This window comes from Terrapene carolina, unplaced genomic scaffold, assembly GCF_002925995.2.
Source record: "Terrapene carolina triunguis isolate 2854851 unplaced genomic scaffold, T_m_triunguis-2.0 Scaffold139, whole genome shotgun sequence".
Taxonomy (NCBI): domain Eukaryota; kingdom Metazoa; phylum Chordata; order Testudines; family Emydidae; genus Terrapene; species Terrapene triunguis.
This window is the reverse complement of record NW_020664490.1, coordinates 16,365,662-16,391,296: the sequence shown is the minus strand read 5'-3', so window position 1 is coordinate 16,391,296 and position 25,635 is coordinate 16,365,662. Positions and strand designations below refer to the sequence as shown.

The following is a 25,635-nucleotide window of genomic DNA, read 5'->3' as shown; positions in this document are numbered from 1 at the left end:
CTTGCATAAGAATAAGCTCTATGGGGTGGGACAGTTCTAGAATTCTCTCCATAGTCCTATGTTGCTCCTTCAACCTGCTTCAGACAGGCACTAGAGTGGCTAGGAGTTGAAGCCACACTGTTCTCAGTTTCTGTCTTCATGGGGACCAAAGGATCAAGCTTGCTGTTGAACTCTGGTGTACTACCATGAGATCACTAGGCCACCTCCCTTTTTTGCCAACTCTCACAATTTCATAATTAATAATGAAATTTTGGCTCCTGCTGGAGCCAGTCCCATGAGGACACAAGCAGTTCTGACCTTCATGTGGTTTCCAGCCACATGGGGGGGAGGAAGAGAGAGAGAAGAAGAAAAAAAAAAACCCTTCTGACTGGCTGCTTTCCCCACTTCCTAGGAAAGAGCAATCCAATCAAGGCTGCAGCCTGAGGCAAACAGGCCATTCCCCTACCCCCAAACTCCTTAGCTCCTGAGGGAAGAGGGAGCAGCTATAGGGTTACCATATGTTGTGCCTCCAAATGGAGGACACTCCATGGGGCCCCGCCCCCGCCCCCAGCCCCGCCCACGCCCCTGCCCCAACTCCGCCCACTCCCCAAAGTCTCCGCCCCCTCCCCTGCTTCCCGCGAACATTTAATTCGCGGGAAGCCTGAAGCAGGTAAGGGGGAGTGTGGAGGGAGGAGGCGCGGCCCAGGCTGGCCCCCCCCCGGCGGCTTCAGCCTGGGTCGGCTCGGGCCCTGGGGTGCCGGCCCCGGCCGACCACCCCCGGCCCGCCCAGTACTGCCGGCCCCCGGCCCCGGACCGGCTCCACAACCGCTCCCCGGCCCCGCGTACCCGGACCCCCGGCCCCGCGTACCCGGACCCCCGGCTCCCCGCCCGGCCCCGCGCCCAGCCCGGCACTGCGACCCCGGCCGAGCCCTCCCTCCCGATTTTCCCGGACATGCCCGGCTTTTGGGGATTTCCCCCCGGACGGGGATTTGAGCTCCCAAAAGCCGGACATGTCCGGGAAAATCCGGACGTATGGTAACCCTAAGCAGCTAACACCATGCTCATAAGAGGGGCAGGAGGAGGAAGCTGCAGAAAGCTCAATGCAGCTCTGCTCCTCCCCTTGCCTGTGAAAAATGGGTCAGTATGCCCTCTGCTCCTCCCCTCCCCCTCTGTGCAACAGCAGGATTGGAAAGTGAAAGAGGATGAAGAACCCATGGAGCTGTACTCCCTCAGACCTGGGAAGAGAGAGAAGAGGGGGATGAATAACCTGATGTTGCCCCACAAGGCCTAGGGAGGAAGAGAAGAGAACCCAATTGCAGTTACCCTCCCAGGCATGGGAGAAGGGGATCAAGAACCCCTGACCATGCAAGACCAGATGTGCACTGAAGGGCAAGAGCTAGCTGTGGGGCAAATCACAGAATTAATTTTGAATTTGGGGAAGAAGCTGGAAGCTCCACACCATCAGGCAAACACAAGAGTTCCTTTGGGGGGGACCAGAATAAGATTTTATAAATTTGGGAGGGGTGCAACATTCACACTGAAGCTGAGCAAGGGGAATTATAAGAAGACCCACAATATAATCTTTGAAAAAAATAATCATGATTTTGGGGGGAGGTCTGGCTTGTGATTTTTGAACTTTTGATTGGTAACACCATGAGCTACTCCTACACAAAAGAGGCAACTTCCCTGAGTTCCAGGAAAGTAAAATAAACTCACTGAGGAAGCTGGGTCAGAGGGACAGATATCAACTTTAACAAAAGCAAAAACAGCAAGTGAAGATAGGAGGAAATGGAAGTAGAGGCAGGTACGGGGGGAAAATCAATTCATGCCAGTAATTCTTTTCTGTTTCAGAGACTACAATTCCAGTGACAGTGATCCTTTTCTGTGAAAACTGACATGCAGCAAGGCCTTCCAAGCAAAGCTTAAATTTTGGTGCTAATTGTAGCTCTTTCATAGTATTTCCTGAAACTAAACTAAAGCTTCCATAGGTGAGATCCTGCTATATTATAAACACATTAATTTTAGCCCCCCACCCCCCACCTCTGACCATTGCAACATAAAATGGATTACTCTATACCTCACACACAAAAACTCATGGGGAAAGCCTTTACTGGCCCTATCTACAGTAGAGAAAGTTTGCAAAAATTCCCTACTGTTGTCAGTACTGATACAGCTTCACCTATGGCAACAACTATGGGAGAACTAGATAAATTCATGGAGGTTAAGTCCATTAATGGCTATTAGCCAGGATGGGTAAGGAATGGTGTCCCTAGCCTCTGTTTGTCAGAGAGTGGAGATGGATGGCAGGAGAGAGATCACTTGATCATTTTTCAGGTATCTAAAAGGGTGTCATAAGGAGGGAGAAAACTTGTTCACCTTAGCCTCTGAGGATAGAACAAGAAGCAATGGGCTTAAACTGCAGCAAGGGAGGTCTAGGTTGGACATTAGGAAAAAGTTCCTAACTGTCAGGGTGGTTAAACACTGGAATAAATTGCCTAGGGAGGTTGTGGAATCTCCATCTCTGGAGATATTTAAGAGTAGGTTAGATAAATGTCTATCAGGGATGGTCTAGACAGTATTTGGTCCTGCCATGCGGGCAGGGGACTGGACTCGATGACCTCTCGAGGTCCCTTCCAGTCCTAGAATCTATGAATCTATTACCTGTTAGGTTCACTCCCTCTGGGACACCTGGCATTGGTCACTGTCAGTAGACGGGATACTGGGCTGGATGGACCTTTGGTCTGACCCAGTATGGCCATTCTTATGTTCTTAGCCTACAAAAGAGCAACTACTAGCAGTATAAACAAGGCCATTGTGACTGAAATGTAGAATGCAGTGTTATTGTAGCCTTATTGGTCCCAGGATATTAAGAGAGACAAGGTGGATGAGGTAATACCATTTAGTGGAATTTTATTGTATTATATATTTTATTAAAAGGCAAAACAGACAAGAATTCCTATATCTGTATACTCAACCATAACACCATCTCAGGAAGGTCCAAGTGCATTTAGACTACAAGAAACATAAGCAGTGAAGCTGTAACAAGCTTAACCTCAAGGCAGAGAAGTAGGCTACACTAAGACTCAACATTCCAAACGTTTTCTGGCCAACTTCTGCGGTGATTGTCCTTGTCAGAAGATGCAAAGAGATGAGGAGGACAAACTATAAGGGGCCCCAATATTCTAATCTTTATTTAGTTCTGCTGCCAGTTATCACAGAAAAGGAACCACAGACTCAGCAACGGAAACTTTTTCCTTTATATTTAAAAAAAAAAAAGTTTACATACAGGAATATCGTAAAGAAAATAGCACTACTTTTCATCCCCGCTGTGTGCCTCCAGTTTAAGGTCCCAATATAGTCACAATGCTTTGCTGAATTGGAGGACGTTAAGCAAAAGGCACAAGATGGGGATGAAAAGTAGGCATCTGTTCTCAAAACCAGCCCTCAGTTGATTTCAATGGCACTTAAGTAGGTGTTTTGTTTCATAACCTACATGCAGGAAAATGTAAAGGAAGTAAGAATTGGGAGACAACTTTAGAATTTTCTTTAGATACTGATTTCTTTTGGGTTCTTTGATTCAAGAAATTATAAACTAAAATCTGAGAATTCAGAAAACAATATTAAGAACATATTTGTATTAAGTTTACTGAAAGGGAAAACCAGGTAACAGATTCTGTTTTATTGCAAAATTGATCCTTCAAAACTCAAGCTGTGGATTATTAGGCTTGGATCTGTCTCCTTTATGCCACTCCAGTGACAGGTTTCCTCACCAGGGAATCTCATGATGTTCAGGGCTTACCCCACCAGCTCAGGGCTGACACAGAGCCCTATGCCACCCTCCCACACAGCCCCCAGTGTAGCTGTGCCCCCTGGGAAAGAAGGGAACATGGCTGCACAGTGTAGTGTGCTCTGGCTACTCTGGGCTGCTCTCCAAATTCTGAGCTGTAATGGAGATACAAAAGTGGTTAAAGCCATATTTCTAACGCTCTCCATGTCTCAGGACCCAACTCAAAACTTGGGTGAAAGTCTCCCCAACAGTGTTTACATTAATTAGTTTTATTAATTTGGGAATGAGGAGTGCATTCAACTGTTTAAAGAAAATTATATATTTAAGAGAAAATTGGATCTAATTTTCTCCAAGTGTTGCCAAAGAAAAACTAGGAGGACCAGACTAGAAACAGCTGAAGAATTTAGTGAAAATGGAGTATCTAAATTTAATGGAAGCAGAGACATCTATTTTCTAGCCTGCAAAAAACAGGACTGGTGATGGCAATCACTTTTTATTTGTAGGGTGCATAGTTTTTTGGATGTGAAAACAACAGTTACATACCCTGCACTAGCTGTGGTTCTTCCAGATGTTGTTAGTGTGAATCTCATGCACGAGATCAGATTATTTTGAACAGCAATGTCCATTGAGGCCATGAAAGTGCCCTGTGACACCTCATGGTCCTGTGCAAGGCCATAAAGGAGGAGCACCCAGGATAATCCCTCAGTTCCCTTGCAATTCAATGCCATGGTAGCTGAGAACTCCTAAAGCGAAGATGGATTGTGGCATCCACAGTGATTACAACCGTTTGAATAGCCTCAGCTACTATAGGGTAACCAACCGTGTTCTTCTTTTGAGTATCTGTCAGTTTACATTCCACTGTTGGGGACTGGCAAGCAGCACCCTTCCTGGATGGTGGCATGGGGAGTATCAGCTCCATTAGAAAGATTGTCATACCACTCCCACACTTGACATCTGCTTTGGTAGCTAAGTCCAAGGCCTAAAGCTTGATAAGTCAGTTGGTTATTCCACATTGCCACTTTGCAGATCTCAATTGGTATATTCCTGAAGCAGAACAAGGATATCACCTGAACTCTGGTGGAGTGAGTCTTGATGTTCAGTGAAAGAGGTACACCAGTCAAGTGGTAACCCAGCAAGATATACTGTGTTATCCACTTAAATATTATTTGTGATCAGATAGCCTGGCCCTCCAAACAGCCGGCTACAGCCAGAAATAAAATGGGAGACAGAATGGTTTGGTTCTGTCAGTGTATTAATGTAACATATATACAACACTGGGTGTCAGCAGTAACTACTTTTCCCCTGACCAAGAGTCGGGTTTCAGGAAGAAAACAGACAAGTTGATGGAATTCCATCAGATTCAGAGACCACCTTGTGATAAACCTCACACCAAATTTAAGCACCACCTTATCCCTATGAAGTGTCATGGATGGAGGGTCACAGCCATAAGCATTCGGCAGTCACCCTTTCTCCTGGCTAAAACAACCACAGCTAGGAAGAGTCTTCAGAGTAAAAATAAGTTAGGAGCACTCTAAAAATGGGCTTTAAGGGTGGCCCATAAGTCAAGAGAATGATGCTGATGTCCCAGGCAGCTGCAGCATCTCTGGTGAGTAAGCATTTAACAGGGCCTTGAAGAAGTTTGATGCCATTGGATGAAAGAGTCAGAACAACCGTACAGGCAGGTGGCAAGCCAAGTTCACCGTGAGATGAATCACTAGAACTGAACAGGCTGGAACATTACAAATGCAGCAAGTAGTCCGAGAACTGCCGTACTGAAGCTTGCATAGGGTTCAGGAGCTGCTGACTTGCCCAAATCAGTTGCTCTTCCACTTTGATTAATAAGTTATCTGGTGGTGGTCTTCCTACTCTGTATCAGGATCTCCTGGACATGTCTGGAGCAGTCCATGTCTGGCACTCAACCAACCAACATCCAGGCTGTCAAGTGCCAGGAGTATATGACTGTGGTACTGAGAGATCAGGTCCGGACAGTCTGGGAGCAGGATCAGCAATTAAATGGACATCTGCAGCAGGTCTATCAGCCAAAACTACCTCAACTAGGATGGAGCCATGAGAATAATAGTGGCTTTGTTTCTTGATTTTGGAAGTTACCAAGGTTATCAGGGGAAATAGACGGAAAGGCATAAAGGCATTCAGGACTCCACTGCAGAAAGAAGGCATCTGGCAATGATCCCAGGCTCATGCCCCCTATGTAACAAACTGACACTTGGCATTATCCTGAATGGCAAACAGGTCTATCAGGGGAACCCCTCTATGATGAAATCTGGGCTGTATCATAGAATTTCATAGGGACCACTTGTGATTGGCTACAGACAGTGTGCTGAGGATCTCTTCATGTTTGTTTGTTGCGGACTTCCACGAGATGAACTACCTGGTTATCCCAGGTCAGTAGCACCATGTCCAGAGTTGATGGCCTCCTGACAGAATCAGACAGGCGTGTCTCCCCCGCATGGTGATGTAGTAGTGCATCACAGAGATGTTTTCCATCACGATCTACCTGTAGATTCTTCCTGTAGAATTTTGAACAGGAAGAAAATAATGCAGACTAGCCTGATAGTCCTGCACTCCAGGACATTGATTTGGAGCCCCAAATCTTCTCCGGACCAAGTCATCTGCATAGGAAGACTGTCCATGTGGGCTCTCCAACCATTAAAGTCTTCACAGTGGAGGGTGAGAACTGCATCCCTCCCCACACATTCTTGGGATCCTTCCACTAACATGAGGAGTAACTGGTTAGGCAGTACTAGTGCAGAAAAGGATCTGGGGGTTATAGTGAACCACAAATTGAATATGAGCCAACAATGTGATGCCCTTGCAAAAATAGGCTACTATTTTGGGGAACAGGATGTAAGACACGGAAGAGGAGGTTACTTACTGTAACTGGAGGTTCTTGGAGAGGTGTGGTCCCTACCTGTATTCCACCTGTGGGTGCACATGCATGCTACATGCTTGAGTCCAGAAGTTTTCTCCAAGCAGTATCCTTTGACCAACCCATGCACAGTGTCTCCCCCCCGTGCTAGCAACCAAGAGTATAAGGGGTAGTGCAGGTTGACACCACTCCAGTTCCTCCTCTTACTGCAATGTTATCAAGGCCAAAGAAGAGGAAAAAGAGGGTGAATAGTGGAATACACATAGGGACCGTGCATCACTCCAGTTACAGTAAGTAACCTCTTCTCCTTCGAGTGTATATTCTACACATGGGTGACTTGCAAGCAGTGATCAGTGTGGAGGTTGGTGCAAGGAGGCTGGTAGCAGAGTAGTTTGTAATACAGACTTTCCTCCTGCTGCATCCACAGCGGACGCTTGAATCAGGGCGTAGCGTGCCATAAACGTGTGGATACATCACCAAGTTGCAGCTTTGCAAATGTCCTGAAATGGGACGTCCGATAAAGATGCCGTAGAGGCTGCTTGCGCTCGCATGGAGCGCACTGTAAAACCCTGGGAGGGGTAAATTTTGCTATTTTACCGCATTCCAATATGCATCCCAAGACCCACTTAGTAATTCCCTGTAAGGCTACAGCTTAGCCCTCTGCTCTTTCTGCTATGGAAGCAAAGAGCCTTGGAGACTTTCTAATGGTCTTGGTTCTTTGCAGGTAGAACTCCAGGTCAGATCTGAGGTCAAGGAAGTGTAGTTTCTTGTTCTCAAGAGAAGCATGGGGTTTCAGAAAAGACACAGGTAAGTGAATTGACTGGTTGATATGGAATTTGGACACAACCTTCGGGAGGAATCTGGGGTGTAGCAGCAGGGAGACCTTCTCTTTGTGGAATACTGTGTGAAGAGAGTCTGTCATAATGGCCAGTAGCTCACTGACCCTTCTGGCCAAACCGATGGCTACTACGAATGCCACTTTCATGGAGAGGTAGGTCATGGCATACGTTGCCATAGGTTCGAAGGGCAGGCCTATGAGAGTTCACAGGATGAGGTTAAAGTCCCAGCGGAGCGTGGGTTTGATGACCAGTGGGAAGGTTCTGATCAAGCCTTTCATAAACCATACTGTCTTCGGGTGCATGAAGATACAGCATCCCTCCACTGGGGAAAGACTTGCAGGCTAGGTGGACTGCTTCAAGCTCCAGCAAATTTATGTGCAGTCTGGCTTCTCATGGTGTCCATGTACCCTGGGGTGTGTGGTGGTCCAGGTGGGCACCCCATCATGTAAGGGAGACATAAGTCACAATGGTGGCCCTCAGTTTGGGAAGGGTGTTCTCACCAAGACCTTGGACACACTGGACCACCAAGCAAGAAAGGCAAGAACTTCTGAAGACACGATAACTCTGGAGTCAATATGGTCCCTGGTCAGCCTGTAGATCGAGTGGTGCCAAGCCTGTAAGGGAGAACTGGAGTGGTGTCGAGCCGCACCACCCTTATACCCTCATTCAGGAGCACGAGGGGAAATACTGTGCATGTGCGAGTCAACAAACACTGCTTGGAGAAAACTTCCGGACTCAGGCACATGGCACACAGATTCTCTCGTAAACTTTAAGATCAGAATAGGGCCATTGTGATCATCTAGTGTGACCTCCTGTACATTGCAGGCCACAGAACCTTACCCACCCACTCCTGTAATAGACCCTCACCTCTGTGTCACTTACTAAAGCCCTCAAATAATGTTTTAAAGACTAAGTTACAGAGAATCCACCATTTACACTAGTTGAAACCTTCAAGTGACCCATGCCCCATGCTGCAGAGGAAGGCAAACCCCGCTCCCAGGGTCTTTGCTAATCTGACCTGGGGGAAAGTGCCTTCCTCACTCTAAATACAGCCATCAGTTAGACCCTGAGCACGTGGGCAAGACCCACCCGCCAGCCACCTGGAAAAGAATAACTCAGGGCTTGGCTTCACTTGCAAGTTAGAGTGCATTAAAGCAGTCCCGGGTGCCCAAACTCACGACACGTCCACACTGGCAAGGCACATAGAGCACCCGGACTCCGCAGCTGGAGCGCTCCTGGTAATCCACCTCCACGAGAAGCATAACACTTGCTGCACCCTGGCTGGAGCGCCGCGGCGCCAGTGTGGACACCCTGATCGGCCTCCAGAAGTGTCCCACAATGCCTGTTCTAGCCACTCTGGTCATCACTTTGAACTCTACTGCCCTGCCCTCAGGTGACCAACCATCAGACCTGCCCTTTAAATTCTCTGGGAATTTTGAAAATTCCCTTCCTGTTTGCTCAGCAAAGCGTGGAGTGCCCTCAGCAAATCTTTCCAGGTGACCATGCCTCCACACGCCAGGTGATCCCCAGTATGGAGCAATGGCGAGGTGCTGGACCTCATTAGTGTTTGGGGGGAAGAAGCTGTCCAGTCCCAGCTGCGCTCCAGCCATAGGAATTATGATACCTTCAGGCAGATATCAAGGGACATGATGGAAAGGGGCCATGACCGGGATGCACTGCAGTGCAGGGTTAAAGTGAAGGAGCTGTGGAATGCCTACCACAAAGCCTGCGAGGCTGCCCCCGCAACCTGCTGTTTCTACAAAGAGCTGGATGCAATACTTGGGGGTGACCCCACCTCCACTCCGAAGACCACCATGATCACTTCAGAGCCCAGTTCAACAAGGCAGGAGGAGGAGGAAAGCGGGAGCAAGGGTGTTGAGGAGGAGGGAGACAGCCCGGCATCCCTAAATGCATACAGCCAGGAGCTATTTTCAAGCCAGGAGGAAGATAGCCAGTAGCAGCGGATGGTGCTTGGGGAAGAACAAACATCAGAGGAGGTGCCCAGTAAGCGGCTTTTATTTTGAGAAGGAAGTTGTTTGGTGCGGGCTCTTGGGACAAGGAGAGTTAGGGCTGCATGCATGCCTAGATGTGGAATAGGGCATGGTGTGCTCTCTCACATCACAGTAATCGGCCTCAGTGATCTCTTCAAAGGTCTCATGCAGAAGCTGGGCAATCCGCTTGCGCAGGTTCCTTGGCAGAGCTACTGTGTTCCTTGTCCCAGTAAGGCTAACAGGTCCGCGCCACCGTGCCGTGACTGGCTAGGAGGTGGCGGGGGGAGGGGGGGAGAGAGAGACCATTGATGCACAAAGGCAAGCTGCATATGGGCCAGGGCAGATGCTGCATTGTAGCAGAAGACCCTCCCTTCCTTCCCAGGTCACCCTCAGCAATGAGATATCTTCCAGGACGAACTCATCTTGTGGAAAATGTGGGGACACTGTTCAGTATAGGGGCCCCCTGCAGCTGTTGGCTCTCCCCAAGGCACAGAACCCCAGAGGACAGTACTAAAACCATCAGCCCCCCTTGCCCCTAGGCTTACTCACCATTTTGGTGCTCCTGTGGGTTATGTGCACTCACTTTGGGATGGGCAATTTCTGCTATTGTATACACTGTGCTTGTCTTTAAGTACGGCCGAATCATTGCTCTGTCTGGTGTGAACAATGCTGCCTCTTAAGTGCTGCATTTTGGCTTTACAGATGCAACCTTGAGATCCAGCCATCCTTGTTATCAACGACTGAAAGACTCTGAAGAATCAGGAAGCGTCCACGAAGAAGCAAAGAGGACATGCTGCATTAAGTCATACAGCAGTCCCTTAATGAAAAATCAAAAAGTGCAGGAGGGTCAGGAGAGTGAAAGGAGGGTCCGCCAGCAGAATGCAGATCGCCGGCACCAAAGCACAGAACGGTTGCTGAGCATCATGGAGCGCCAAGCGGACTCAATACAGGTGCTCGTAGCAATGCAGGTGGAGCACTTCTGCCCCCCCGCCCCCGCACAGCCCTTGTCCCAAAACTCTTTCCCTTGTGCCCCCATGTCACCACCAACCCACTTTCCCCAACATCCGGGTTCTTATCTACACCAGTTGCCTCCAACACCTGTAGCTTCACCACCCAGCCCTGCAAACTATGACCCTTACCCACTGCACTCAACCAACATCACCACGCATTTTAGCCAGCCTGAAGCGCAGCACTCATTGCACAGCACTTCAGACAGGAAGGCTGAGTATGATAACAGGATATACGCAAATCTGTGATTGTCCCGTTCCCCAACCAGCGTCCTTCGTCTCAAACAGCACCGATGTGTCATGCCCTGTTTCCCAAGCAGTTGTGTTTCTTTTCAATAAATGAATTTTTTGGTTTTGAAAACATTCTTTTTTATTACATTAAGTAAAAGATACCGTAGCCCAGGAAAGCAACAGGCATTGCAAGTCAGTGCATCATACGTAGCAAACACAGATTCCTACTAACATTGGAACCACTGCACTTCACTCCTGTTTGGTGCTCTGCACATTACTGGTGGCTTTCAACCTCAAAATTGCTCCCTCAAGGCATCCCTAATCCTTGCAGCCCCACGCTGGGCCCCTCTAATAGCCCTGCTCTCTGGCTGTTCAAATTCAGCCTCCAGGTGTTGAACCTCCGAGGTCCATGCCTGAGTGAATCTTTCACCCTTCCCTTCACAAATGTTATGGAGGGTACAGCACACGGCTATAACGTGGGGATGTTGTCATCAGCCAGGTCCAGCTTCCTATACAGACAGTGCCAGCAGCCCTTTAAACGGCCAAAAGCACACTCCACAGTCATTCTGCACCAACTCAGCCTGTTGTTGAACTGCTCCTTGCTGCTGTCAAGGCTCCCTGTGTAGGGTCTCATGAGCCACGGCATTAAAGGGCAAGCAGGGTCCCCAAGGATCACAATGGGCATTTTGACTTCCCCTACAGTGATCTTCTGGTCTGGGAAGAAAGTCCCGGCTTGCAGCTTCCTGAACAGGCCTGTGTTCCGAAAGATGCGTGCGTCATGCACCTTTCCGGACCAGCCTGCATTAATGTCAATGAAACGCCCACGGTGATCCACAAGCGCCTGGAGAACCATAGAGAAATACCCCTTCTGATTTATGTACTCGGAGGCTAGGTGGGCTGGTGTCAGAATTGGAATACGAGTTTCATCTATCGCCCCTCCGCAGTTAGGGAAACCCATTTGTGCAAAGCCAGCCACAATGTCTTGCACGTTACCCAGAGTCATGGTTCTTCTCAGCAGGATGCGATTAATGGCCCTGAAAACTTGCATCAACACGATTCCAACGGTAGACTTTCCCACTCCAAACTGGTTTGCGACCGACTGGTAGCTGTCTGGAGTTGCCAGATTCCAGATTGCAATAGCCACCCGCTTCTCCAGCAGCAGGGCAGCTCTCAATCTCGTGTCCTTGTGCTGCAGGGTGGGGGAGAGCTCAGCACACAGTCCCATGAAAGTGGCTTTTCTCATGCAAAAGTTCTGCAGCCACTGCTCGTCATCCCAGACTTGCATGACGATGTGATCCCACCACTCAGTGCTTGTTTCCCCAAGCCCAAAAGCTGCATTCCACTGTGGTGAGCATGTCCGTGAATGCCACAAGCAATCCCGTGTCGTAACCGTTATGCGAGTCGACATCGTCAGACTCCTCACGGTCAGTTTTTAGCTTAAGGAGTAACTCGACTGCAATTCATGATGTGCTGGTGAGACCCATCAGCATATTCCTCAGCAGTTTGGGATCCATTCCCGCAGACCAAAAGGGAATCCAGAGCGCACAGTACAAAAAACGTTGAAAGATGGCACCAAATGTGGATGGAAGCACAGCAATTGCTGGGATGCGAAGCGATGCATCACAGGGCATTGGGACAGGACCCAGAATACCCTGCAACCCTCCGCCTGCTTCCCACAAGCCACAGCGCCAGAATGGGAAGAGGTGCTCTGTGGGATAGCTGCCATAATACACCGCTCCCAATGCTGCTGCAAGTGCTGCAAATGCAGCCACGCCAGTGCGCTTGCAGCTGACAATGTGATCACACTGGAGCACTCCCCCTGCTGTGGTCTATGAGGGCTGGTTTAACTCACAGCGCTCTACGTCTGCAAGTGTAGCCATGCCCCCAGAACTCTCCCCACCTAGTGTCCCATGTATTAAATGCATTTCCTTTGTCTAAAAATATCAGTTATCTTTTCAAAGGAGATCAGCTGGTCTTGCATGATCTACCTTTTCTAAAACCATGTTGTATTTTATCTCAATTACAGTTTACCTCTAGTCCTTAACTACTTTCTCTTTCAAAATTTGTTCCAAGACCTAACATACATTGAGGTTGAACTAACAGGCCAGTAGTTCCCCAGAATACTTTTCTCCTTTCTTAAATATAGGAACTATATTAGCAATTCTCCAGTCACGGGGTACAACTCCCAAGTTTACAGATTCATTAAAAATCCTTGCTATTAGGCTTGCAATTGCATGTGCCAGTTCCTTTAATATTCTTGGGTAGAGATTATCTCCCCTCCCCCCCCCGTTTTAGTCCCATTAAACTGGAATACATTTAGGACCAACTCTCAAGAAATAGTAAATGTTCCATTCTACTTGGGACTGATGAGGCCTCAGCTGGAATACTGTGTCCAGTTCTTGGCACCACAATTTAAGATGTGGACAAAGTGAGTACAGTCCAGATGAGAACAAAAAAAAGATAAAAGCTTTAGAAAACCTGACCTATGAGGAAAGATTAAAAAACTGGGCATGTTTAGTCTTGAGAAGAGAAGACAGAGGCGACCCGATAACAGTTTTCAAGTATGTTAAGGTCGGTTATAAAGGGGATATGACCAATTGTTCTCTATGTCCAATAAAGACAGGACAAGAAGCAATCAGCTTAGTCTTCAGCAAGGGAGATTTAGGTTGAACATTAGGAAAAACTACCCTTGTAGTTAGGATGTTAAGTTCTAGGATAGTTTAAACAAGAGAGATTTTGGAATCCCTGCCACTGGAGGTTATTAAGAACAGGTTAGACCAGTGGTTCTCAACCTTTTTACCATTGTGGGCTGCATATGCAGCTCTCTGCGTTATGTGGGCCGTATCCACACAATATATAAACTACCTGTACTAAGGATGTCACATGAGCCGCAGCTGTGTGCTGATTGGGCCGCAAGCAGCCCGCAGGTTTAGAAACACTGGTTTAGACAAACCCATCACGGGGTAGTAGACTGGGAGCATGTGTAATTCAGTGAGCAAGTTAATGACAACTCTTTCCTTTCTGTCATTTGATTTGTAAAAATCTACAGAATCATAAATTCAATGGTGTCATCCTCCAGGGTGTGGCACAAGGGACTTGCTGCCCCTCTGGCTCACAGCTCCAGATCCTTCCGTTGGTGGAAATTTTGACAATACAATGCAGTCAGAAATGGGTTGACTTGGGTATCATTCAAAAGTCCTTTCTCCCACAAATACAATGGTACCAAACATGACAAATCTAGAACAATTATGTTCTATTTTAGTTATACTTTAACACAGGCATATCAAACATGCAGCCCTTACAAAGTTAAATTTTGGCCCTCAACTGACAATACTGTGTTATCAGTCAATGCTCAGAAAAGGATACTTTATTAAGTTTTTTAATGCTACAGAATACTACAAATCAAAGGAGTATTTCAAATTGATTTGCCATCACAGGCAAAAAAAGAAGTGGGTCAGCAGTACTGATTATCTTTATTATGCAAAAAGGAGTTATGAGGCACTGATTAATACATCAGCATCCAGCCAGAAATTACTGGACTCCAACTACAAATGCTATGCACAGTTACATAACATACTTCATGTACCATAATTACAATCCAAAAGTAATTTATTACATAGTCCTGGTTTTTATTTTAATCTTTATCATTTTTACACATCAATGGGGAGATGAAGAGTACCAACAGTAGCTGAATCTTTGGCAAATATCGCCATAGAGGCCCTGGTTAAACACAATGCTCTGTGGCACCTTACATGCGATAAGTGCTCCCGGAAAGGGAATTTGGCAAGGTTAATGAGCATCAGGAGAAAATTGAAGATACTGGCATAAGTGCCAGCCATGGGCAAGACTCGCCTTATACTAGGCCCCATGGCGTGCATTTTGAGACAAACAGCTGCTTCTTCCACAGTAAGCCAGAATCCCGAAGGCATCCATTAAGCACAATTTCAACAAGAGACAAGTGAGAAACTGTATGAAAACAGTCATTCTTAGTAAGAACGTTTCATGGAAATTAAAATTAAGTAGCTGTATTGACCCAAAAGATTTTGAAGCATATGACATATTTTGAGTGATACACTAACAATGTCTAATGCGTTACGTCAACAGGTAAAAGCAACAGAAACAAATACTGATTTTACTGCTGCAAACTGTGGAGTTCATAAATTGCCTCACAGAGGCTCTAATGGATGGGAAAGTAGTGGTGACGGCTGAAGCAGAAGTTAAGAGAAATATGTGCTTTGAACAGGATTGACGAGGAACAAATGCTTAGTAGAAAGGCTCTTAAAGCACTTATTGAAGATGAACTGTGGGATATGGATGTACTTTTTAGCAAGCCTAGCTGCAGAAATGAATCACAATGCATGTCCTTAAAAGCTGCAAAAGACATGGCACTATCAAAAAAAAAAAAAAAGTGCTGATGTCAACAGTAATATGAAGGCTCTTTGCAGCTGCTGAATTTTTATGTAAAAGCATTTTGTCCTGCAGTACATGGGAGTTGCAGGGATTCATAGCTGATGCCAAACTTGAAAAAAATAATTCCACATGACCTGTACTACAACTTTAAATAGTGCATCGGTGGTCATGGTGACTTTATCACCAGCAAATATGACGGTATTCAAACATAGAACAAGGCTGTCATTTTATTGCAAAGCCTCAGGTGCAAGTGGCTTGAGTGAAAGGCAGGTTTCCAACAAATACAACTGTGCTACATACGTGTAATATACCACTACAAATAACTGCTGGAAAGACCAAATTATTTTACTGGAAGACATTTGATTTAGCCTCCAAAGTCACACTCCACACTCTGAAGGTGCTCAGAACAACAGACAGTTACTGACGAGGTCATAGTTGAATAGGAAGTGTTTGTATGCAGAGTTTACCATTTAAAGACCAAAATTATAACACTATGCAGAGCTACGCTGGTGGATGTTTTCCACAAAGCAGACAAATGGAGGAAAATTCCCACTGACAAGAGGTGCACTTATACCTGCTATAAAAAGGGAAAATCCTCAGGCAATGGAAAGATCAAAACTATCCTCTCCTATCAAGCATGGATGGATCTTGAAGGATGGACTGATCACACCAGTTGTGTGTGAAATACCATGTGCTCCTAAATCAATCCTTCAGCTAATCAAATGCTCGGGTGCAAAGACTAGAGACTCACCTCCCTGCAGTGTTTGGCCTGCAGCCAGCAAGTGCAGGGTGGACAGGGATCAGTGTGACAATGTGTCTGGCAGTGCTGCCCTAGACGGTGATGAGACTGATTAACAAATGTTTTCAGTCATACCTGTCAAGGCTAGTTTCCCTAGGCTTATCGAAGATCAGTGAATTCTTTATGTAAGCAATAGATCTCTCTGTTAAAGTATAATTTAAAATGTGGCTTTTTAAACATATTTTTCAAATATATATCTATGTAACTATTCTAGGTTTGTCATGTTTGGTACCATTGTGTTTGTGAGAGGAAGGGCTTTTGAATGATACCCAACTTGTCTCATTTCCAATTACACAATTATCAAAATTTTCATCAATTGGGAGGACCTGGAGTTGAGTCAGAGGGGCAGCAAGGCCCCCTGCCATGCCAGAGGATACCAGCACTGAAATTATGATTCTGCAGATTTTTACAAATCAAATGACACCTCCCCTATCCTTTATCACTAACTTGCCCACAGAATAAGATTTTACTACATTATGCTGCCAGACTATATATTTGGTTCTGCTTTGGGGGGGCGGGGAGGAGAGAAGAAGGCAGATGAACTAAATGATCTCTTGAGGTCCCTTTTCAGATCTACATTTCCATGATTCTGTGATCTCAGCTCTGTGATGACATGAAGCGGAACCATGGCATCTTTACTTGGCTGGTGTTTTGCTAGGGAATAGACCATTCTGAGACAGAGTTGGTACAACTGCAGGTGAAATCTGGAAAGCAGCATCATGTATGTGCATACTACACTCCTGAGGGCATTCTGCACCAAAAAAAAATTTAAATTATGCACACAATATTTTAAAATTCTGCAAATTTTATTTGTCAAATAAATGTGGAGGTTCCAGCATGGCACTGGGGAGCACAGGCCATTGGCTGCACAGAGGTGGGAAATCACTGTGCAGCTCCGCCCAGGACATGGACTCAGCGGTGAGGCTGCACCCAACCCTGACACAGCACAAGGACCTGGCCTGCCCCAGAAACACCCTAGGGCCTTGCCCCTCCATGCCAGGTGCATCAGGTGTGGGCAGGCAGGCTCAGCAAGGCTGGATCCAAGTGTGGAGGAGCTTAGTGTGGGAAGATCCAGGTGTGGGTTGAGAGAGTTCTGTGTGGGGCAATCTGGGTACAGGCAGCTCAGTGGGGGATGCAAGGGCGGGGGGATCTGGATGCACAGGGGCTTGTTGGGGGGTTCTGGGTGCAGCGGTAATGGGACACTGCAGCAGGGGCCAGGTGAAGATGGTTGGGCTCAGCAGGGGGGTCTTGATGTGGGGGAATAGTGAGGGGGTCCACACACTGGAGTAGTGGGGCAGGGATCCGGGTGCCTCATTGGAGCAGTCCTGGTTCAGGGAGAGTGGGGTGTCTGGGTGCAGGGGGGTAAAGCTGGGCGGGAGGGTCTAGGTATGAGGGGGTCTGGATGCATGGGGGTTGGGCGGATGGGGGAGCAGCTCCCTGTACAGGGATCCCTCCCCCTGCAGCTGAGCAGAGATAGGTGCAGGAAGCACAGGGGGGTGAGGGAGTTTGCAGAGCTTCCTACAGCCAAAGGAGAAATCTGGGGGTGGGTCTGACATAGCCCCAGATGCCATGGGGGAAGAGGAAGTCCCGTCTTCCCCAGCCCAGCCGGGACTAGCACCTGAGCCTGGTGCATGGTAGGAGCCACCAGCCAGGTCTTCCCCAGTCCCACAGTGATTTACCTCTGTCAGCTGTCCTAGGCACCCGAAACATGACTGCTCTTGTGGCTTCCCTGTCAGAAAGTCATTTTTCTGCAGTGGACAAATTCTGCGCATGCACAGTGGCGCAGAATTCCCCCACGCGTAATACTAACATACAGCTGAACAGCCCCATACACATCGGCATTGTCATAATCGAGTATGTTTCTATTCTAACAGTGATTGCATTGACAGGAATCTATGTTCAGGCAAGTATGCTCTTGTTGACATGGTCAAGGCTCCTCTGAACTACTGTCTGTGATGGATAAGAGAAGGATTTTCATATTTCACCAGGAGACCCAGGTGAGAGAACAGAAAGGGCATATTACAGGCTTGCAGCTGTCTCCTCCTGGGATGTGCCTGCAATCAATCAATCAAGGTAAGGGTAAATATGAATAGCCTTCCTTCTGAGATTGATCCCTACTACCACTAAGCACTTTGACAACTCAGGGCTGTGAAAAGTCCAAATAGCAGTACCTTATACTGGTAATATTTGGACCCCACTATGAACCTTTGGTATTTCCTGTAACCCAGATAGATGACTATGTGGAAGCCTGTGTCTGGTTCATGGCTCTCAACTTACAAGTCTTGAGCCTGAAGAGATGTGATGACTGAGGTAAGCAGTGCCATCCTGAAGCTGAGGCTATGTGTATACTTAACCAGCTACACTGGCACAATTTCAGTGTTACAGCTGTGCCATTGCAGCGGTTTAAGCAGAGACACTCACTACTGTGATGGGAGAGATTCTCCTGTTGCTGTAGTTAATCCACCTCCCCAAGAGGTGGTAGCTGGTTGATGAAAGAATTCTTCCACTGACCTAGCATGGTCTACACTGGGACTTAGGTTAGCTTAACTGCATGGCTCAGAGGTAAGGACTTTTCACGCCCCTGAGCGACGTAGCTAGGATGACCTAACTTATTAGTGTAGACTTAGCTTGAGGCAGCATATGTATTTGTTCAGTCTCCTCAGGTCTAGAAGAGAAGAAAGTCCCTATTTTTTCTTCAGGATAAGAAACAGGAGGAGAAGCCTCTTTCTTTGTATTCAGTGGGTATCTTCTCTGGCTCCTAGATGAAGCAATAAGGTCACTTCTGTTTGCGATTGGCTCTTGTGAAAAGGGTACCTGAAAGAACAGGGAAGGGGGCAGGTAGGGAGTAATATGTAGAAATATATAGGGTCCATTTGTCAGCTATGATGGCCACCAAGGCCCAAAAGAAAGTGCAAGATGGTTCCTAAAAGTGGGTCCAGGCTCCAGTTTGACTAAATGCTCCTGTCAAATTTGCTGCCTCAGAAGGAGCCAGGTTAGCAGAGGAGGTGGAAGATGGCCATCCCCTGGAATACCTAGGCTTCCTTTTATTGGGTACTCTGGTGTCCCCAAGAGTAGGACAGTGTCCTCTGTTAGGGATGGTACTTGCAATGTTTAGTATAGTGGGGCTGAAATGTAAATCCCTGAGAACCATACTGTTAACCTTGAGTCCTTAAGGGAGTGGAATAATTATTCTGTTTTCGGTCTGAAGAGCTCCATTCCCCTGAAAGGCAGGTACTCTATAGTGGCCTGTACCTTGTGTAGTGTGCCAGATTCCTAGAGCCATGAGGTCTGTGGCATAGTGACAGCCATGGACTGTGCAGCTGTATCAGATGTATCAGTGGCTGCCAGTAGTGACATTCCCACAACCATCTCGCTTTCCTTAATCATAGAATATCAGGGTTGGAAGGGACCTCAGGAGGTCACCTAGTCCAACCCCCTGCTCAAAGCAGGACCAATCCCCTGACAGATTTTTACCCCAGTTCCCTAAATGGCCCCCTCAAGGATTGAACTCACAACCCTCCCTACCTCATCCCTGTTCTGTTGCTTGATTTTGCATTCTCCCAGGTGAGAAAGTTGTACTTGGCCAATAAGCCCTGGTAATTTGCCAACAGGAGCTGGAGTGAGGCTATTGAATATGCCTTGCATTCAAAAAAGATACAACTCACTGGAGTCTCTGTCCTTCAGTGTTCCTTTTGTGGAAACAATTTTTTCCTGTCCTGCCAAGACAACCATGGGTTTGGATAGGCATAAAAGTGTTCAAAGCCCTTTGGGGCACCTGACATCTCTTCTCTGCTCTTTTTCAAGTGGACGGAAGAGTGTCTGGGATATTTGCCACAGTCCTTTGGCTGGTTGCAGGATCTATTCATTAACAAGGAGGGCAATTCTGGTTGGCATTATGGTTGTCAAAATATCAAAGAAATTGAGAGACTATAAATTGAGAGTATATAAATACTGCTTCAATATGCAGGGTCTCCGCAATGCAAGATAGGTGATCCTAAAAAGCTTTAGGAGTAATCAATTACTAGATCTGGGGCTGGTGTCACTGCCTCATGCACTGAGGAGAAAGACAAGGGTTGCTCTAATTCCTTCATTGCTTCTTGCTCTTGGGAGCCGATATGTGGTTCTTGTGTGGGCAGCTTAATTAATAATGCCATTGAGAACATGATCTACTCTTTCTAGAAAGATAGGAAAAGGATCTGCTCCTAGATGCATGACAACAATTCCAGTAAGGCCAACATGAGCAAGGTGACATGTCCATGGATACTGGCTTGGTTCAGGGTGGCTGCCTCAGTGCCACTCCTGCCCCATTCTGGGACATGACTGAATAAGGGCCCCCCCGTGCCATCCTTCGGGTCACTATGAAAGCAGAAAGAGGATCTCTGTCCAATGCAGGCAAAAAGGACAGCACAGAGTGTATCTCCTCTTTGAATGGCAGTGCTGTAAAGGTGATATGGCATCAGTGCCAGTCATTTCTTTGGCATGGTGAAGGTCTCTGGAGGTGATCCAAAATCCTCCAGATTGTATCTTGGGCCCTTGCTGAGCTCAGCTGCAGAAACCAGTACCAAGGCTGGCACTGGGGGGTCTCACTCCCTATCTGGTCAAGGACTTAGACCTTGTCTACACTACACAGTTTTGTTGACAAAAGTCATGTTTTGTCAACAAAACAGTGGCGATGTATACACTACAATGCTACTTCTGCCAACAAAACTCTCCTGCTTTACCGACAAAATAAAACCACCTCGACAAGAGGTGTAGAGCTTTTTGTGGCAAAGTTAGATTAACAAAATGTCAGTTTAGACACTGTGGTTGGTTATGTTGCTATAAATGGCCTCCAGGAGGTATCCCACAATGCCCATCCTGACCGCTCTGGTCAGCAGTTCGAACTCCCCCTGCACCCAGGTACACAGGCATCTGCCCCTCCTCCTTTAAAGGCTCCGGAATTTTTGAAATTCCACTTCCTGTTTGCACAGCATGGAGAGCTCACATCACATCTTCCCAGCTGACCATGACGACTCCACGCAACAAACGCTCTCCTGCTTGTAGCGCATCTGAGTTGTTGGATCTGCTGGCACTGGGGAGAGGAGGTGTGCAGTCCCAGCTCCACTCCAGCCGTAGGAACTTCAATACCTATAGGCAGATTTCTCATGGCTTGTTGGAGAGGGGCCACAAATGGGACATGATGCAGTGCCGTACGAAGACAGAAGAGCTGAGGCAGGCTTACCAGAAGGCAAGGGAGGTAAACCATTGCTTTGGTGTTGTGCCAAAGACCTGCCACTTCTATAAGGAGCTGGACACCATCCTTAGCAGCAACCCCACCTCCACCACCAAAAGCCAAGTGGATACTTCGATGGGGCGGCAGGCAGCAGACACTGGACTCAACCCCAAGGATGAAGTTGTAGATGAAAAGGTGGTGCACATGTCACAGCTGTCTGGTGGCATGGTGAGTCAGGACCTCTTTTCCCACTCCGGAAGGGTCTGGCCAGTCCCAGCAGTCCGTCTCTGGTGCTCATGATGTAAGAGAGGAGAGTCCTGGGTAAATGATATTTTTGCATTGATGCTGCTCGGTTATGAGATAGAGATGTTCTTTGCTCTGCATATTCTAGAAATGGGTGAAGGGATAGAAATGTGCAAGACTAGCTGTGTTTCTGTGTGCTCCATATCCCATGCAGTTAAGCAGTGTGGCAGAACAGCATGTTGATACACACCGAGATTTCATGGGAAACCTCCAGAGAGATCTACAGGAAACTTTCCTCCAGGTACTCGCCAATCCTCTGCTGAAGGTTCCTTGGCAGAGCTGCTTTGTCCCTTCCCCCACTGTAGGAAACTTTCCTGCACCACTCAGCAATCACTTGTGCAGGGACCAAAGCGGCACACAGGTGAGCAGCATAGGGACCGGATCTGAAACTGCAATTGTGAAGATGCATCCTTGCTTATTCAGGAGCAAAGTATCGGCTTCAATCAACCCCGCCTGTGGAAAATGGTGACAAAATTTACAATATTGTCCTTAGTCACCTGCACTGATCCCCTTAAAAACCACCTAGACCCTTTGGCCCTTCCTTAATGCCCAGGCCGAACTCACCATATTCAGGGCGTTCACCGAGATGTTTGCTTGTCAAAGGACAGCGAGAAAGTGATTGGTATGTTAAAAGAGGTGTATTTCACTATGATTCAATGCTGTGCGTGAACTAACAATCATGCTGCTGCGTATTGTTTCTTATGCTACTGCAGATATGACCTTCGGGGGAACCCCCGACACTCCAGCCGAGTGCCTCCACCAGATAAGAAAGCGACCAAGATGGAACAAGGAGGACATGTTCTGAGAGATGCTCCAATACCTGGAGGCTTAAAAAAAAGAGAACAGAGTGGAAAAACACCCTGCAGGACAGAAAGGAGTGTGAGGAGTGCATAGTTAAAGGCTAGGAGCGAATGATAAAAGTGATGGAGGAGCAAACAGATGTTGAAGACCCTAATCATGCCCCAGATAGAAACATGTGCTCAGCCCCCTCCTGCAGCCAATACAGAACTGCTTTCAATGCCCTCCCCAAACCCCTTCCAAACATTCCTTGCAACTTCCTGGAACGTCTCGGTACTCCATTCACTCCACTCCTTTGGACAGCTTCCAAAATGATAGCTTGACTTACACAGAGTTATGAGACACGACACTGCCCAGCACTGTTATCTCCCTTCCCATTAAGTCTTTTGTGTGTTAATTGGTATTTAATAAAAAACTCTTTGAAAGATAACCAATCTGTCTCCTACATGTGGTGGTTGCTGCTGGTAGTAATACATAGTGGCAGTTTGATCATTTGTTGACTAAAAATCCTAGTCATGAATCACCACAATTTTCATGCAAGGCAGCAAGTTAAAGTGCTGTATGAAACGACATTACTAGGACTCATTATCAATATGTTGCCTCAAAGCCTCCCCGATTCGAATAGCTTCCGCTTGTGACCCTCTAACAGCCCTGGTATCTGGCTGCTCAAATTCAGCAGCCAGGCGATCCACCTCTGCACTCCAGCCTGGGGCGGGGGGGAGAGGAGAGGGGGAAAATTTTTTTTTTTTCCACCTTTAGCCTCACAAATATTATGGAGCTGCAGCAGGCTCCTATGACCATGGGAATGTTTTCTTATTTAGGTCTAATCTGCCATAAAGGCAGCGCCAGTGTGCTTTTAATCTGCCAAAGGCACATTCCATGGTCATTCTGCACCTGCTCAGCCTATGGTTGAAGTGCTCCTTGCTGCTGTCCAGGTTTCCCATGTAAGGCTTCATGAGCCATGGGAGTAAGGAGTACACTGGATCTCCCAGGATCACTATGGGCATTCCAACATCCCCAACTGGAATCTTCTGGCCGGGAAAGGAAGTCGCTGCTTGGAGCTTTCTGTACAGGCCAGTGTTTCTGAAGATGCTTGTGTTATGTACCTTCCTGGACCACCCCACGTTGATGTCAGTGAAACGCCCATGGTGATCCACAAGTGTCAGCAATACCATAGAGAAGTACCCCCTTTATTGATGTATTCCATCGCAAGACGGTCCAGGGCCAAAATTGGAATATGCATGCCATCTATCGCTCTGCCAGTTAGGAAGGTGGCTTTTCGCAGCCGAAAGTTCTACAACCACTGCTTGTCATCCCAGACCTGCATAATGATGGGATCCCACCACTCAATGCTGGTTTCCTGAGCCCAAAAGCGACAGTCCACAGTATTCAGCTGCTCCATGAATGACCAAAGTAATCTGGTGTTGTTTCTTTCCATGGCACACAGCAGGTCAGGCAACTCTGATTCCTGTTCAGACTGTGTGCTCATGATATACTGCATGAGCATCTGTGATGTGTTCAGAACAGTGGTCGCAACAGTAAAGTGCAGTGGAGGACCCATCCTTTCAGACAGATAGCAGGCACATAGTAACAGAGGCCATTGAAAAATGCCATGAAATGCAGTCAGAAGCCCATGGAATGTTGGGACAGAAAGAACTGCATGGGACATTGAGTCCACACCCATGATGCACTAAGATTCATTCTGCCTTACCACAACTCCTAGCTTTAGAAGGTGGCATAGAAGCATAGTGGGATAGCTACCTACAGTGCACTGCTCTCACTGTCAATGCTAGAGCACCAAGTGTGTACATGCTCTGCCAACAGAAGGAGCTTAGTGTGAACATGTGCAAGTCATGTAATTATACCAGTTTGTTATTGTCTGCTTAAGGTGTGTTGATAAAACTCTGTAGTGTGGACAAGGCCTTAGGCTGTTCTTTGAGGACTGATGTTTAGTTTCCGCCTTCTCAGACTTCTCTTCACATTTGGAGCTAATATTTGGGCTCTGAATGAGCCTCATCGATATGTACAGGCCTCTATGCTGGCTTTACTGCCTAGCATACTGGCCCCAGGGCTGACTTGTCTCCAACAAGAATGGTATGCAGCTTGCTGTAAGGTCACCGTCTCATTTATTGTTGGCCTCCCTGACCTTGTGATATTCCTACTGAAGTTCCTTTGCTTTCATGCTTCACTGTTGCTTATTCCCATCATACCCCTTGGGCGGCATCCCACATACAATCTGTTCATAGATGTCCATGTTTCTACAACGGGTCTATAGCGGTGCTTGAAACCTCTTCTTCCCACAGGCAGAAGTTCCAATACCTCCGGTCTACTGCAGGCAGCACTGCATCTAGTGCATGGACCCACCACAGTCAGTTGGGCGGTTGCACACAAGGGTGAGCTGCTAGATGTGCTTGCCACGCTGTGCAATCAGGAAATGGCATAAAAAAAACCAACACATGGGGGAGCTTAAATGGTATGGGTGGGAGGGGGGACGGTGGCTTCCAGTCTCTGACTCCTGAGAAGCAGAGTTTACAGTTGTGGCCAGAGTAGTCACTGTCGCAGGGAATGGGGTATTATGGGACAGATGGTGGAGGACTGTTAGGGTTGACACAGGTCATGCAGGGTCTACACTCACACTGCATTGACCTCAGTAGGTCAACTATGGCTCCATACCATTTGGGGAGGTGGTTATATACACTGTATCAGTGTGACAGGGTGCTTACATCACCTGGAGATAAATTTGAGTGTAGGCGCATGCACAAATAGGTCGATGCACGGAAACTTATGTCAACCTAACTAAGTACTGTAGATCAGGCCTGAGAACCAAAAAACAAGACCTCCCACACCCTCTGAAGTGCCAGAACTGCTCCGTTCCAAGATTTCAAGCTTCCAGCTTCTTGACAGCTTCTACAATGCTTTGCAATACAAAAGGTAGTAGTTCATTGAAAATTTGGTGGCAGAGCAAATAATGTTTTCACCCCTCAGTTCACAGAGTATTAAACTGAACTTTATTCCAAATTAAATACACATAGCAACGGCTATATGTTGACTAAGCTAAGCTGAGCTAAAAGTAGGCAATGGGGGCGAGAAGACTAGGAGGGAGTGGGCAAGTGAAGAAATACTTCATACTTCTAGAGTCCACAAGACAATTTAAGCCTAACATTCTATATAGGACATGGGGCCTTGAATACAGGCTTGTAGTAGAAACACAACAATAGTAATAGATGAAGACACTAGAAAATGTCAAAATTAAGAAAATTTACAGCCGATAAGCAAAAGCAGATCAAATTACCTTCCGCAGTTCAATTGTTACTTCATTTCTGTGTCTTCTCATTGTCTAAAAAGCAAAAAAAAAAAAAAGAATCCAGATTAAATAAATAAATAAATAAATA

The 25,635-nt window shown here is 47.0% G+C and overlaps 1 protein-coding gene across 1 annotated transcript in view; it reads right to left on the bottom strand.

Moving 5' to 3' along the window:
• The window catches only part of KPNA3 (karyopherin subunit alpha 3), an 81,547-nt gene that overhangs the window by 36,052 nt on the left and 19,860 nt on the right, over nt 1–25,635 (bottom strand). Inside the window, exon 2 of the mRNA XM_026653441.2 lies at nt 25,536–25,580. Within this exon, the coding sequence (XP_026509226.1) occupies nt 25,536–25,580 (45 nt within the window). The remainder of the gene's footprint in view (nt 1–25,535; nt 25,581–25,635) is intronic.